The sequence below is a fragment of the Triturus cristatus genome, chromosome 9 (assembly GCF_964204655.1).
Source record: "Triturus cristatus chromosome 9, aTriCri1.1, whole genome shotgun sequence".
Lineage (NCBI taxonomy): Eukaryota > Metazoa > Chordata > Amphibia > Caudata > Salamandridae > Triturus > Triturus cristatus.
In genome coordinates this window covers 323,415,447-323,432,390 of record NC_140592.1, presented here as the reverse complement: position 1 = coordinate 323,432,390, position 16,944 = coordinate 323,415,447, and the positions used below count along the sequence as shown (strand labels likewise).

Below are 16,944 nucleotides of genomic sequence, written 5' to 3'. Positions count from 1 at the left end.
TAGCAAGCTGGCTATAAGCAGGGGGAAAATGCTACTGCCGGCCACAGCTTGCGCGCGCCCACCACATGCACTGCAAGCTGTAGCTGGCGGTAGCATTTTTTGAAGCCCTCACTTAAGGTCGTGCTGGGTCAGGCGAGACCTAAAAAGGGGCTACCTGTCATTCCTGAAACCCTGTGTCTTGGTCTGCCAGATAATTCAGGACTCAGCACCAGCATCTGTTTGGCCACAGATCAGAAGGACTCCAATTAATACAAGCAGAGTTGTAGTTCCCCTGGTTGCCATGGAGATGTGGTACACCGGAAGAAAATACACTTGACTTGATTGACTCCCTCCAAAAGTTGTAAACTAGCTTTGAATGTGAGTGGCCAGTTGGTAGGAGATCATGTTTCACTCCATCTGTGTGATGGACTACCAGGACCAGAAGCGGTATATGATACTGTTTCCCCACAAGAGGTAGGGACGTTACCCCAGGACTGAAGATCAGCCTTGCTGTTGGCTGCTCTCTGAATGAAGAGGAGGTATATCACCTGTTGTGCAAAGAAGCAGCCTGGTTCAGAGCAAGTGTTCAGCATCCTAGTGTGCTGCCATCAGTATGCTCGATGAGACTACTACTGCTGAGACCGGAGGCTTCAGATGCTGCTCAGCAATATTGAAGATTGTAGGGATGATCCTAAATCTTGAAAGAAATAAGGACCTTGTTCCTTGGAGGTCACTGCTGAATCTTTGTTGCTCAAGTAGCGCTGACAAGAAGTGTGAAGGCCTGCGCTTTGAGATCATCCTGCCACCTTTTTCACAGACTGACGCTGATGAGAATCAGGAGGACCTATGCCCCTCTGTGACTTCCTTTACACTAATATTTCCCGGATCAGTGCTGACAAGAAGCATGATGGTCCTTGTGCGCTGTGGTGCTTTCCTATGCTTGACACTCCATCTGCACCCCTCTACCCATTATTGAAGTGACTGTGACCAGTATCGCCACTATGAGCTAGCTTGGGGGCTTGTGTGTCTCTGCCCTGCACTGCCCCCTCTTAAACCACTGAAAGACCACCACCTTTCCCTCAGACCTACCTGAATCAATCTGGGTATTGCAGTCTCAAGTCAGTACCTGCGAGGAGCAGTTTGTGCTCCCTTCATCAATGAGGTAAGTACAATATAGAATATTTACCAGTATTGATAAAAGTGAATGTTGTACTATGCTGTAGCTTATCATTTAAAGACATACAAGTGTATCTCTGTCTGGATCTTATTCAGGTCTTTAAAAAACACCAATTTAGTTCCATAGTTCCTGTGATACTTTTCATAGAGTAGAATTGTATACCATAAGAATTTCTGAAGTTATGGAGCATATGGACTATCTATCTATCTATCTATCTATCTATCTATCTATCTATCTATCTATCTATCTATCTATCTATCCCTCTGTCTCTCTGTTTCTCCGTCTATTTGTCCTGTCTATCTATTGTATATCTGCAGATTCAGTGTAATGTGCCATTTATTATCATTAACTAGATTGGGAGAGCCCACGACTCATGAGAAGTGAACAAACAGGGATATCTCAGATCCAGAACCTGGAAACAGAAGTTGGCTAGTTGTTCTCAAGATGCAATGAAAATTCTTGATGCAATTGGTCCACGAGATTCCCAGCATTTCCATTGGCTTAGGATGGTTGTAGAAACAGAGCTATTATGCCACTTGTTTACTTCTTGCCAGATGAGTGGTACATCTGGTTCACAAATACACCGCCAGCTGTAGGATTATCTTTTGACAGGAAAGGGATTCATGTAAGGCCCATGAATTTCTTTATGGCTTCTGGGAACAAATGTATGTAATTGGGTGTGGACCATTATGGTTGGAGGGCTTCTACAACGTGAAACGTAGCAGTACCTCCTGTCCCAGTGGTAGAAAATCATGCATTATGATAATGAATTCTTTGGGGTGACGCTTGTGACAAAGGCACTTGTAAGTAGGAAGGGCAATATGCTGCTCCATGCATCCACTTTTTATTGGGTTAGCCTTAATTGACGAATCAGCAACAGTTGCCTGAATGTTTTCCACATCATTAGGCTTACTATCTAGGAATTTGCGCTCTGCACTTTAGGTGTGATCTCCACATCTCTGCCTTTTTGCCTAAATTTGATATGACAAGTATGTGCTCTTCATCACTTATTTCTCATTTGCCCTAATGCATTGACTCATAATTTTTCTACAAAGACCTCGTGTGCTATCTTAGCAAGTTTGATGACTTGATGATGTTTTGGGATGTGAGTCTGAACTTTGGCAAAATTATTGATCGAACTACATACTAAGCAGCTCTTCCCTTTTGGTGGGAAGGTTTATATTTGTGGGAGACTGTGCCCGCAGTCGTCACAAGGTCCCTTCCCACTTCCAATGGAGTTTCTACTAGAGTGAGAGAAAAGTTTGTTCGCTGATTCATCTGTTTCAGACACATGCCAGCAAAAGAATCCTCCATGTGTCGTGCACATGCCTCTCAACATCAGCATGTTGTACGGTGTCACACAAGGTTCTCTTTGTATCAATCGTGTCAATTTTCAGTCAATGCCTGCCATGAAGTATCGGGTGCATAGCTCTACTTCTGCTCTTGAATGGCTATTCGTAGAATGAACCTTGCATAATCAGGGACTTCATCAGCCCTAATTGTATGGTGAGAGCTGCTAATTTTTTTGGCGTTATAGCCATCAGCTTGGCCAATAACTGGGAGCGTGAGGCAAAGCTTGTGGATCTGTTCTCTAGTTCTCTAGTGAGTTTATTGCATAATGACCATTTAGTAGTACTAACTGCATAATTTCAAGCTGCCACTTTGTATTGTGCAGTGGGACTGGTGACAAAGCATCTCATGCTACATAATGCTAGAACTGAGTACAGAGCATCTGACTCCTCATTATGCTTGTGACTTGAATCCTATGCATGCTGTGTGCTCAGGAATGCACCATTTTGCCACATGTTTTTTAAACATATAATGTATCTTGAGCAGAATAACTCTACACCCAGTACTTCTCAATTTCCTTGGGGAGAATCAGGCTTGCTTGACAATCTATGAAAACACTGGAGTATTTCATTAGCACACTTCACAGCCTATGGCACTTTAGCAAGTTTAAATGAAAATTGTGTGTAAAATATTCTGTTTGTCCTAATTTTTCCAAAATTGTCTTAGGTCAGATCCCCCTCACCCAACTATCCAATTAAATTCTAGTATGACATTACCTAGTTAAACAACGTCAACTTGGGGCTATCTTTTAGCCCCAACCAGTGGCACTGCCAATATTGCGTTTGCAAATGTTTCTCTTATCTTTATCAATTGTACTTCGTTTAATTCCATGTTTTCTTCTCTTTTACGCTGTAAACCGTTATAAATCCACATGCAAGGAAATGCACATTTTCTATGTTTCTCATGCTTGGGTGGGCCATCCGAACCTCTTCTCCACAAACACGTACAAAAGCGAAGTTCATCAAAAGCAGTTTATTAAACCCAATGCATTTCGGGCCTCTGGGGGCCCTTCGTCAGGGGAAACTGAAAATAACAATAGGACATATATTAAAAATCTACAACATGTATGCTTATAAGTTCATTGTGCTATGCTGGTTGTACGAATTGCATACGTCTAACCTTAAAACCTCCGTAATGTTGTCAACTCTAATCTAAACCAACTAACTCTTAACATCAATCAGCATTCCTTCGTTATTCCCATGAGAGTGTTTCTCCTAGCCGCTAAATCGATGTTGCCCCTCCGATGACTTCATTATCGTGATCAACCCCTGTTACATCCTTCCAATTTTTCAGTTTTACGGTGCAGGACCCTTCTGGTCTATATTTCGCTTGTCTCGTACTACCCCCTCCTTTGTAACCTTCGTTCACATCTCTTCACCCCTTTCTTGCTGTGTTTCTTCTAGCAGTCAACCTTCCTAATCTGATGATCAGTTACTACCCTCCGCGCAAAATACCTTGTTGTCTGTGTTTCCTCTCCGTTAAACCTAGTTAAACTCACTTACTCTTCTACTAGCCATGAGACGAGAAAGGAAGACAATTCCTCCTACACTTTCTGGAGATGTATATGGTCTTGTATTTTGTCCTGATATCTGCCTGAGTCTCTGCTGGACTAAGGGTGTGCTGCCAGGCTTGGAAAAATGATCCTCCTTATCTGACCTTGGTACCCACTGGAGTCTCTGGTAGTGCTCACTATCGAAGCACGGCCTCCCCAAGCACTAGAAATGCCTCGTTGCTGAATGCCCCTGGGGATAGAGTGGTTAGCAACTATGTAGGACATTTTCAGTTTGATTGACATTGTCTAAGTTGGGAATGTTTCTTGCAACAGTTACACAATCTATTGGCAGCATGGACTGAGCGTGCTAGATCCAGTCCATAAGTCATCCCCATCCATAGTATACAAACACATTGATAAATCAGTAACATCACCACTCAAAAACAGCCTGCATCTCCTACAGCAGTTGACTTCACCCCAGCCCATCTGGTCTCCCTCAACCCTCATGATCACGCAGGCCTTCTAGTGAATAATCCTGATGCGCTGCTTCCCTCTAGTGACCACCAGGGATAAAAGACTGGGCTCCTGATTTAGAGTGGGATTACTCTGACTGAGTAAATGACCTCCAGATTTAGAGATGTCTGCTGCCCCCGCCGTCTTCTCTTACATTGGCAGGTACCACCGTCACAACAGTTCCTTTGAATGTATTGAAAGTGTGCCATCCGGCTCCATCAACATGGAGGAGCAATACGTCGCAATTTCACTTACTTATTTTATTTTCAAAAAGAAAACCCCAAAGTGTGATTAAAAATTAAAAACTAATCACCCCACTCGTTTTGGACGGACAAATGGCACAACCTCGGACGGCCCTTACTCTGTCAGGCAGTCAGAGATGTACATCAGCAGTGGAGACCAGAGTGGTCTCTACTGCTGGGACACTGACGGTCCGCCCAACTGAGGCGGATGGACATTCAGTTTGGCAGATAGGGTACTCAGGAAAGTTCCAAATTGGCCCCTTTTTTAAGGTGCGGCTGTTTCCTTTCATCTCAACTAAGTAAATGTTTGAGGGATTATTACTCCAAATAATCTCCTTATATTGCTGCAACTGAACATTTCTATGTTTATTATGCAGTTAATTTGTGGCCAAATAGGTTAAATGGATTCAGAGAATATTTTTCTTCCAAGGCATATTATTATACATTTTCCATTTATCCTATTTATGAAATTGCTTCTAGCTGTATAAATGTTTACTCTTTGTAGTAAACTGGTTTGAACCTTTAACTTCTTTATCATTTATGCGTATTGTTGCGTAAAGTATTTTACCTCAGACCTCCCTTGCACAATCCCAGCAAAGAGGATAATCCTTTAACTCTTGCGTTCCGCATAGTTGAAAATACATCTTACAACTTCATATGATATTTTAAAACATCACCAGCTTTGTGAAGTGAAAACCTGGTGAAGACTAGCAAATAAAAAATGAGTGAGACAAAGCTGGTGCCCCTGCGCGGCAGTGCTGTGACTGCCACAGATGGAAGGAGGTCTCTCCCTCTGTAGCTACTCCTGATTGGTGGCTGAATACCTGCTGCCTCTTGAGACTTGAGGTGTGCTGCAGTGGGCAAACTGCCCACCAGCAGCCAGTGTCCTCTCAGTGTGTTGCTCTGGTGGACCACTGGATAATTTCCTGAGGCCAGAAGCCAGACCTCGCAGGGTGGGAAATCCACCTGCGAAGAATTATCTGGAACATTCAATTGCATCACACACTGCGAAATGGATGTGGGATGGTCAAGGTCAATTTCTCCTATGGTGAAGTGTGCCAAACTCAGGAAACTTTGCGGCATATTTACAACAAAAGTGGCGGAGTGCGGGTTAGTTCCAAAATAGCCAACGCCGTGCCTCGTCACTTTAGAAACGCAGGGATGCACCATATTTGCAATAATACAGTGCACCTGTGTTTCTCCCTGCCTTGGCACTAAATTCAGATGCCTAGCGCCAATGCAGGCACCCTTGCATCATAGTGCAAGGGTGCCTGTGTTGGGGGAATGATTGTTTATGTGCAGGAAGGAGTACTTCCCTGCACAGTACAATCCAGAATTGTGTTTTGCTGTTTCTATATGTGGCACACATAGAAACAGCAAAAACTTTCTCCTCGTTTCACCAAGTTAAGACCAGATTTTCCCTGATCTTAATTTTGGCGCTGCCCCATAGTTACGCCACCCTTGTAAATATGGGGCAGGGTCAAAATCAATGGGTGTTGCGGCGAAACGTCCACGCAGCAACCACTGCCCACCCCTTTCACCCGAAGTATAGTGTGAAAGATTGCCTTATTTACAAGGCAAGCATTTAAGCCACGTTAAGTGGTTTAATGCTGCCTTGTAAATAAGGCAAAGCCCCTATCGCCACAGGGACATCTTTAAAAGTGACATTCCTATGGTAATAGGAGCTTGTAAATATGCCCCTTTGTCTGCCTCTGTGAATGCCAAGTGTTCTCGCCAGCTCCTAGATTACAGTAAACATTCAGGAAAATGATGGGTCTACTGCAAGCTCCGAAAACACTACTTCCAGTACTAATGAATTTACTAAAGCGTGTGTCTTGCAAAATACTGTATTACATTGTAATGTATTACCATACAGAAGGACGGGGGCTGCGGTCTGAAAGGAAGGCTCTGGAGTGTCCAGTATACAGTGAATGCCAGCAACCCAGATGAAAAAAGTGCTAGTGGCGGAAGTTACACAAGGATCTTTACTTATGATATTCGCATTTTGTAGGTAACAACTCCACTACTTCTACTTCTTGGTGAGAAAGACAGGCGGATAGCCCCTCATCATGGGATGGAGTATTACAGAGCACTCAGAGCTAGAGGGGTTCCCATACGGTGAGTGGAAAGTATCATTTTTTTATGTCAATTATTGAAGTAAATTATGGCATTTCTTTATCGGGAGTGTTTGTTCGTGGTTCCTCACTAACAGATTAATCTGGCACGATGTCACATAAATCCCAGATCTCCATATAGTGAGAAAGGACACATTTATTAAGACATTTCTGCAGTTAATTCAACATTCAGATAAATAACTATACCTGAGCCTCACTAGTACACGGTGAATAACTTTACCACCCACTCTCCCTCAAAGCTCCCGCAAAATATGAAATGATCCCCCAAAAAATCACTCACACACTACACTTACCTTTTCCTTCTCTCATCTCACAGCCGCTATTTCCTCAGGCACCTCTCCCAAGCAAATCGCCAAACTCTCAAAGTTATCCCAAGCTTAACCTGCCTTATCTTTACCAAACTCATATCCCAGCCCCTGAGCTGTGCGTCCCGCCCCCACCCCGGAAGGGGAGGTGGATGCGCCCATGTGAAACCCACCCAACTAGCGACAACCAGCAAAGCCTAAAAGCTGCACCGTCCCTAAAGTGGCAAACATTAGCTGCACCCAGCCCACTTCTTACATCACTTATCAAACCAACCGTACATGAAAATACACAAAAAGCAACCAACCTCAAACCCCAAATGCAGTTCATATCACCTGCAAATGACACCACTGGACCGGGAGGGCAGGAGAACCAACAAAACACTATTTTCTACACTAACAGCCCATGGATCAAGAGTCCGTCAAAAGAGACTGAACACCTGACCCCTCAACTATATTTGCTTCACCAAAGGTCCAACCCCTCACCCAGCTCTAGCCTGTCCCCATCTGATCTCCGTGGCAAATGATAACCACGTGATATAGCCTTGGGGATGACAGGCCGTCAGGCCTTTCTCCTCCCGAGCCACTATCAGGCATGATTGCACTTAAACTACAGATTCCCATGTAATGAGAAAGGCCATATTTATTATGACAGGTCTGCGGGCCATTCAACATTCAGATACAATAAATATGCCAAAGCCTTACTAATGCAGAGTGAACAACCTGACCCCCCCTTAACGCCCCTCTAAAATGCCAAGTAATCCCCAAGCAGGGGCGGTTCCTCCATTAGGGCGGAGGAGCGTCGACCCACTGCTTTCTCGCAGTGCGAGAAGTAGACAGCTAAAATAGTACAATTTTATGTTTCTGCTTCTCGCGCTGCGAGAAGGCAGGGTATGCCTGGTTGGGGGTGGGCGGGTCAGGGAGGAGTGGCTTGCCCACTGTTGTGGGGCCGACCACACCAATCATGCGCACTCTACATTTTCTCCATGTAGGCTGCATGACCTCCCTACAGGCTCCCAGCTGGGCGCTGTCCGCACCAATCACAACGCTGCCATTGCAGCGTTATTGGCTTAGGGGTGGGGAGGGAGTATGCATGCGTCCTGTTCCAGGAAACAGGGCCCGGCCAGGAGCGGAGGCGGCGCAGGACCCGGTAAGGTAAGTTTTTGAAATACATTTTTTTAATCCCCCCACACACAAACCCCCGCGCCACCCCTCCACCCAGGAGTCATGCGAGCTGCAACTTTCCCCAATTAATCACTCAGATGCCATATTAACATATTCCCTCTCCCATCTCACAGCCATTCTTTCCACGGCCTCCTCACTCAAGCAAGTCACAAAACTCTCAAAGCTATCTCCAGCTTAACCTGCTCCAACTCTACCAAACGTACACACCAGCCCCTGGGATGTGCGTCTCCAAAGAACGATATGTCAGCTTGTGACTCATCACCCCCACTCCCAATTACCGCAAACCAAGGAAACACTGGTAAAGGGTTTTCTTGCCCCACCCACCACCCCCTTTCAAACACATAATGCATTATAACCAAAGTTTCCTGAAGTACTCAACATCATACCTTCTCACACCACAGTCTTGCAAGCAAATCCCATAACTCCAACAAATAATATGCATTTCCAAACAATGATAGATGCACACCATCTACCAATATAAGGTAACATTATCTTCCATACTGTTTCCATGCAATAACACCTTTATCCCTAAACTTTAACAAAACACCCTGTTCAACTTGATGTTCACGTTAACCATGGCATTCTGTTTTTAAATACCACACCAAACTCCAAAGGGCACAAATTCAGTCCAGACAGTGCATATGCTTGCCCAAATGTTCTTGAGCCATACCAAATCCTCTTTTATGATCTTCAATAATGAGAGCCCTGATAGCTGTACCAAGTCATTTTTACTAAGATGAATTATTAACAGATCTTCACATCCTCTAGCAAGAACTAGGTCGGCCAATGAAGGCAACAGTTGCCCCGACCGCATTGCACTCTTACCACAGCAAAACACCTCCTGTCTGCAGCTTGGTCGTCCCAAAGAGAAGCCATATAGACGGCTGCCAGCAAACTTTACTCACCAAACCCCCCCCCCCTCAAACTTACAAATGCCCCACAATCCATGTCATCCTCTGTGATGGGTCTTGTATGCAACCTACAATAAAATATAAACATCACCATACAGAGAACCATTCATTAGAACCCAAACCCTTCCTTAATATAGCACTCACAACATCTGGACTACCACCTTCCAATCTTCTAAATATCCTCGTTCTGGAGACCCAACCTTGCAGCCTCAGAAGCTGCTCCAATCCGGAGAGCCTGTGTACCAAACTTTCTCACATTCGGATCCAGGTAAGTGAATGATTTTCTCAACATTCCCAAAAGATCGGCCACCAAAACTCCTGTGCTGTCAGCATGACAAAAAAACCTCATCCCCACTACAAGACCATAAACGTAGGTACTTCCTCCAATTCAGCAGTGCACAAACCTCGGTTACTAGGACTGGCTGTATTACCACCCTTGTACCCATCCCACTCAGGTCTACTAGTGAGGCCATTATTAAAGGCGATGTTTCATTTGTTGATCTACAGCTGTTGAATCTATCTCTTGCATCTTGCTCAGGCCTTACTGTACAAACTCCTTGTCGCTTTCTCACAGCGTTCTCTGGTATCCTGACAATCATTCGTTGTCTAGTGTGGAAGCAGAGGCTGACGGCTTTGTGAACAGCACAGTATGGATTGTTCGCCATCTGCCATCATGGGAGAAAAATCAGGAACGCAAGCAACCTGTTCTAATCCTGTGACGAGATGAGTTTCAACCTTCTTTTAGTAGCTAAAAAGAGGTCTTTCCCTACTGTTTTCTAAAATGTACCATACTGTTTTCTTTCACATTTTGTTCTTCACACGAGGCTCTTACACAGTCTTTCCAGACAATCAATAAAGATCAATAAAATACTTCAATTGTGTTTAATAAAGCGTCAAAACTTTGCAGATAAAATAAAAAGAAAATAGTGTGCGGTCCAAATCAAAATTAAACTTGGGTAAAACAGAGCGTAACTGGCAATATTTCTAGAGTGACGCTGCATTTCACAAGATGACTGATGTAAAACCTGTGATTTAGTATTTAAACTTAAAAAAGGCACACCATTAGAGAGAAGCAGTAAACAGCTGAGTAGTATACTGTGAACATTTCATCAAACTACACATGGGTGTGGATTGTATAATGTGACATGTGTGCACACCCCTTTTCTGGATTACACCATGTCCCCACAACTTCTGACCAGAGTCTAGACCAGGAGTTGTTGACACCCACGAATCCCCTGAAGGCTGGCCCTGGAAAAAGATGAAGGAGTCCTGGCAGGAAATGATTTAGGTGGTGACCCTGGAGCCAGGTAGCACAGGGTCAAACCACAAACGTCCTTTGACCCCGTCCAACCATGCATTGTGTAGGACGTAACATAGGCAGGACTCCACCTCCCACAAGCCATGCCCCACAGGGTTAAATCACACCCAGTGTTTAGCCTCATCCCATCATACACTGCTTAGGAAATGGCCATAGTTGATGGGTTTTTTGGACCTGACCCTTCCATCCAGGTCAAAACACACCTACCTTATGATTCCACCCCACCATGCAGTATGCAGGAAGTGACATGGCGGGAAGGGATGCAAGTGGTGGCCGCACCAGCGAGACCCCACAGTATTGAACCACCCTTTGGCAATCTGCAGTGCTCTGAAGGTGCCATAGGAGGAAGAGACATAGGCAGTCCCCTTAGCACCCCAAAAGGACCACAGCCATTAACATTGAACCCTCCTAACATGTTCTAAAACGTGATACTACAAAAGGTTTTAGAACCTCATACAGGATAGCAATAACCTTATGGGGCTCTAGGTTGCCAAGCAGCCCTCACTCATAATCTGGATAACTTTTGTAATATCTGCTTGGACGCTTCCTGTGTCTCGGGCACAGGACTTATTCATGGATTGTGTCAAAGTACAAGTGTTCACGTTTAACAACCTGCGAATCTCAAATAACAAGCCATTGGAGAACAAGTAGACACATTTTTCAACCCATGAACATGTCGGACACTTTGCTAGTTAACACAGTCCTTTACTATGGTTAACTCGTATTTGTGGGTAGTGCATCAATGTAGAGGGTACTGCCATAGCTTGTTTTTCTAAATAAATTGTAACTTGTTGGATCTGTCGTATACACTAAAGAATATGATTTTCAAATTCCACTCAATGTGCGGCCTTTCTCGGAGTATGAATTGAACCAAGGGCCATATAGATGCACTATTTGTCAATATTAGAAAGAAAAGCCTCAACAAGCTGCAGATTTTTCAGAACTCGGCAGCACACCTACTGTTCGGCAAACCAAAAAAAGAACCAGTATGGACCATCTTTCCGCTTCTTCATTGGCTCTCCATAGAGAGACGCATACATTTCAAAGCGCTATGTATTCCTTTCAGGGCCCTCCATGGAGAAGGACCAGAATCCTTTAGGCTAAATTTGGTTGGTACATTCCGCCCAGACACCTGCGCTCAGAATCAGCGTTTAATTTGATCATTCCAAGAGCAAACAGAGTACAGTGGGAAGGGAGAAGCTTTTATAGGCAGCACCTCCCGTCTTTGAAACCGTCTTCCATTATCATTAAAGAAGGAAACAGACCTTCTCACTTTCAGAAAACCCTTACAACATGGCTTTTAAACTATAAGGTTTCATCAGTCTTGGCGAGCAACCTCAGAGTCCCACGCCTAGACACCCCTGGGTAGTAGTGCACATTTTTTATAAATTAATATTTAATTTCATTAACAAAGATTCCACTAACAAAAAGTGTTGCACATTACGCACCATTTTGATAATGGAATCGGATTTGCGAAACAACTTGTGTACTATGAGGTTGGTTCACAAAATCACTATTCGCAGAACTATCTACCTAATTAATATTCAGTAGGCTGGATACAATTTGCGACCCCTTGTGGTATGCTACAAGCAAAAGGACTGTGGGCTGCAAGAGACAACAGACCCCTGTTTGCATTCCTAACGGTAATGATTTTTTATTTTTAAAAAGGAGCCTGAATGTAGTAAAAGCACCGGAGCTGCTTTTAATTTTTTTTTTTTTTTTTTAAAGTTTCAATCCGATTCCCAAAGGGAAAGAGGGTTCTGCGGGTACCACTTCCCTTTAGGAATCAGTTGCCGCCTACTTTGAGAAGTCAGTAACTGGTAAATGGTTTGTGACCGAAACTGCAGTCTCAAACCATTGATACATAGGTCACCAACTCGCAATTTGGAAGGAACACCACTTTCACACCCCTTCAAAACTGCGAATCGGTAGGGGTTTGAAAAATCCATTTTACAAGTCCAAAACATTTTTGGGCACATAAAATGTTTTTTGTACATCAAAAATGTCTCTCTTGTGGTCCCAAACCCTATGATGTTGCGAATTGCAGGGCGTGTGACCACTAAAGGGCTTAGTACATCTGGTCCCAAGTTACCAAGGACATTGGGTCAATGTGACTTTACTTAACAATTGAATTTGTTGCTTCCTCCTATGACATTGCTTTGCTTTATAATATGTATTAAGAAACGTCAAAAACAAAGGACACCAGTGGGAAATTTCATAAAAATATTATTTTATTGAACGTAAAATCTATATGTCTGTTAACAAACCTAAATAAAAGGAACATACACAGGAAAAGCAAACGCACAAGAAAAGCATAGACAGAACAAATATAGATAACATGGGGTATCAAAAATAATTTGGCACTCGAGCAGCTCAAGTGCTAAAAACATCAGTTAATAAAAACACCGCTACCCATGGAATTTTAAAATGAAAAGCTTCTTTGTTGTTTTGCTGCAGAATTTAAAACATGTTGTAAGAAGCTTCTATACTCCAATCTATGGGTACTAATCACAGTAAAGTACACATTCTAACATAATTTCCCTTCATTAAAAATGATCAAGAGCTTGCTGCTTTTGTGGGATAATAAGCAGGACAGTCCTGGTAACAATGTCCACGCGGGCTGGACACGAGGACCGTGCTTACAGAACCCGGGGTTTATTTACAAACCCCTTGCGCCGCCGGTGTGTCCCCTTTTCCCATTTTAAAAGTGACGTACCGGCCGCGCCAGGGGCTTGTAAATAAGCCCCCTGGGTTGGAAAAATGAGGAACGTGCTTGCTTCACAGGAACAGCTTTTGCTCGGGTGCTGAATGGGGGCCAAACACAACATGAAGGAGAGCTGGGAAGGAATTTTCCTTACAGAGGAGAAACTGATAGGGAAGTGGCCGTGGATTTAAAAATAAATAAAAGAAAGACTAGAACAGTGCTCAATGACAAAAATATGTGGCTACAGTCTTGTAATGTGAGCCTTTAAAGGTCCTTCAAGAATGCTTAGATTGTGTTATGTGAGTCAGTCAGAAAAATCATTAAAGCCAACTGTCGTTTGCTATATAGTTTGGTGACTAAAAGTTGTATAATCCTCAATAGTTTAATAAAGAGTGCTTTCTCTCAGTCACTCTGGTTGTGAATACAAATGTCAAAGTGTAGTGTGCATTGCATTGTAATATGCGTATCTATCTCGCACCCTTTGCAGAAAGGAACAGCCCTATGAGCTCAAAGAATTTAGGAAAAAACTTGACTGCTAGGTTAACAGCCAAGCTCTTGATAAAAAATAGATCACCACCAATGTAATAAGCAGAATTACAGAATCTAAAATGATGCAGCACTAATGTGAGTGTATGCGTATCATGCCGTGTTTATCTGACAAAGGGCACTTGCACAAAAGAGAAGACAAGACAATACAACAAACTTGTATTTACACACATTTTAGGACACTCTGATGCAATGTGAGGCTTTGAGAGCAGGTAGACCCTTGAAGTGAAACAAAGAAAATAACACACTACCCACTGGCTTTTAAGAGCTGTGCTTCGACTATCAGAAGGTTTCCAGTTGGCATCAGTAGCGTGTATGTTCAGGACAAGACCTAATTGGAGGTCCTATGAGTGAATGCAATGCTTTTTTATTTAAGAAGTACTCACAGAAGGTGAACTACCCACTTTGAAGCTGCTTTGTAGCTTAAGTGCATCCTTAAAGACGCTCATCTGTACCTCTCGGTGAGCTATAATCACCATTTAAGGGGTCTGCTTGATCCCTTCTCAAGACTATTCCTCGCCTAAAGCATATATGAGGAGCGTGATGTCAGGTGGAAATACAATCCAAGATAGTGCGAGTTCACGTGGGATGTCTAAAGAGAATATTCAGTGTGTGGATGATCGTGATGTTGTGAACTAGAAGGTTAGGATATCTATGGAGAGACGTAATAAGTTCTACTGTAGAAGTGTTACTAAGCGTTAGAAGAAATAGGTAATCAAATAATGGTTTAGGTGAGCTCTAAAGAGATAAGGGTATTGCTAGGACCAGAAGAAGTGTTATGTCAGGAAGTGGATGCAGAAATTTACCTAGGAAATTAGATAGATGCAGGATGCGTGATTCACAAAGGGTTAAGGTGTGTGTGAAGCTTAGTGCATGTGAAAGGCCTTTCTAGGTTTGAATATTATGATGCATGCAGGTGTACTAAGTAATATTGTGCTTCAGGTAAGGAGAGTGCAATCTAAAAAAAACAAGTGTGGTGCTTTTGTGCAACATGGGTGGAAGGCAAGGTTTTGCCAGTGCATGCGATGCAGGGGGGCAGCATGACATGAACTCTGGAGTAAATGCAATTTAGGGAGGAATGGTTGCCCAGAGAGGGACTACTGTAGATAAACATTCATGGCCTATTGTAAAAACGCATTCAGCAGTCTAATGGCACATTACAAGTACGAATTTGAGTCCCAAGTGTTACATTTGACTTGCTTGAAAGTCGATTTGCATGTGCAGATATTTACGAAGTCATTAGAGTTAAATTTAAAAAAAAAGTCCTGCGGGAACCGAGAACGCCCAAAAGGTGCAATGTTGTTATTATCTGGACATAGTTCGTAGGGTATTAGGACTTTTCCAGAACCAGCTTCTCACAGACTAAAGCCTGTGAAGTCAAATGAGTTTGAAGTACTTCATGGCTGTCACTGGCCATTATATGTACATTGGCTGTGCCCAAGAAAATATCTTCTTGTAATGAACTATATGTGCACAGTCTAGAGCATGCTGCTTTCTGAACAGCACAGCCAGACCTCCCTCATTCGTCAATGTGGAAATACGCATCCTGCAACCACCAATTCAATCTGCCATTCCCAGTTCCCATCAGATCATGTTCATCACTTTATTTATCCAGTCGACGTAGAGGGATGCCCGGATGAAGATGGCAGGCTGGCCTCGCTTTCCACATCCTCTCCCCGGAATAATAACACCCTCTAGCACATAACAATCATGAGTCAGGCAGGCCAAGGGACCACCATAATCACCCTGCAAGAGAATGAAAAAAAATAACATTTAAGAATATAGTCAGTAGAAGGACTACATTATAAAATAGATTAATTTGGCCGTTGTTGGTGACCGTAGTGCGGCACTAGAATGGACATGAAGGCAAAGCACTAGCAGGTTACAGTACAATTTTGGCTTAAATGCATGTTTATCAACTTGGATGAACAAATTAATATTGAAAATTCACAGTATGGTTTTTATTAATTTATTTACATATTGTTGTTATGCATTTGTGGAGTGATGCATGTAATATCTTGGCTGCTTTTAAATAAAATGCGGGGGCAAAGAGGTGCAAGGTAGGCATCCTAAAGGACAAATTAGTCCTCGAGAGCCTGGACCTATTAGTATCGTTCAGGGGACTGGCAGACATTCTGCTGGTGCACTCCTTCAATGTCAGCCCTTGTTTTGAGTCTGGAGATAGGGGAGCTAGTGTTAGACAGTTGATCAACAGTTGGAAATTTATAGATCCATGGAAAGTGCTTGGATGGTCATTGAGAGCTTAACAGAGGGTTTCCAGGTCATTGGTCAGACGGGAAACGCGTGTCTGTGAACCAGATATAAATGTTAGGAATGCCATCCTTACCCCATGAGACTAGAGAATAATTTTCTAACACAGAACTTGCTCGCATTCGGCCATCAAATCATTTGTAGGTAGATGGCAGAAGGTGAGTAAGTTTAAGAAGCTAGTCTCAGACTTCTGGGAAGTTAGTAGTGATGGAAGAAACTAGATAAACTACCTGCCTCAGTTGTGAGAAAATCCTGCTCAATAGCCCAGTTAACCGTTACACACTCCTCAATGACTCCAAGGGGATGAGTCAAGAAAGTGTGCAACTTGGAAGTAAATTCTGACATCAATCTTGTCTTCCATCACTGATAGCATACATAACAAGATCTCTCATTCATGTACAATGTGTCCTGGTCAGAAGAATCCTCTAGCATTGTTGAGACACAGTGTGGCGACCATATTGGAATGACAGAACTACAAAAAAAAAATATGGTTGATAGAATTTCAAGAAGGAGGACCAACGGTATTGACCTTACCAATGCGTGTACCACAATTGTAAGCCTATACCAGTAGCTGCTGTAGGAGAGCATGGGGTGGAGGCGGGGACTTGGGTCGACAAAGGGCGAGAGGAAGACAAAAGTGAAGGGAGCGACTATAAGAAAGGGAATGATGACTCCCTGGTACCCTCCAAAATTTTCTCAGAAATGAGTGAGAGTACAGAAATCACAGGCTAAAGACAGAGAATAAAAGCCAACACAAAGGGGAAAGAGGAAGGAAGCAACCAGATGCGTAGAGACATGCACTCTCACAGAGTGTTAAAA

At 43.3% G+C, this 16,944-nt stretch overlaps 2 protein-coding genes across 5 annotated transcripts in view; one reads left to right on the top strand and one right to left on the bottom strand.

Moving 5' to 3' along the window:
- LOC146797845 (acylamino-acid-releasing enzyme-like) overlaps nt 1–11,398 on the top strand; it is a 342,949-nt gene extending 331,551 nt beyond the window's left edge. For 2 of the 3 annotated variants that reach the window (XM_085625041.1, XM_085625040.1), the window contains exons 21-22: nt 6,765–6,871; nt 9,861–11,398. In XM_085625041.1, coding sequence (XP_085481167.1) covers nt 6,765–6,871; nt 9,861–10,005 — 252 coding nt within the window. In that variant the 3' untranslated portion in view covers nt 10,006–11,398. The remainder of the gene's footprint in view (nt 1–6,764; nt 6,872–9,860) is intronic. The other variant, XM_085625042.1, reaches the window with a different exon arrangement.
- Nucleotides 11,399–12,814: 1,416 nt separating this feature from the next.
- Nucleotides 12,815–16,944, bottom strand: part of MST1 (macrophage stimulating 1) — a 272,117-nt gene continuing 267,987 nt past the window's right edge. For both annotated transcript variants that reach the window (XM_085625043.1, XM_085625044.1), the window contains exon 19: nt 12,815–15,600. In XM_085625043.1, the coding sequence (XP_085481169.1) occupies nt 15,439–15,600 (162 nt within the window). In that variant the 3' untranslated portion in view covers nt 12,815–15,438. The remainder of the gene's footprint in view (nt 15,601–16,944) is intronic.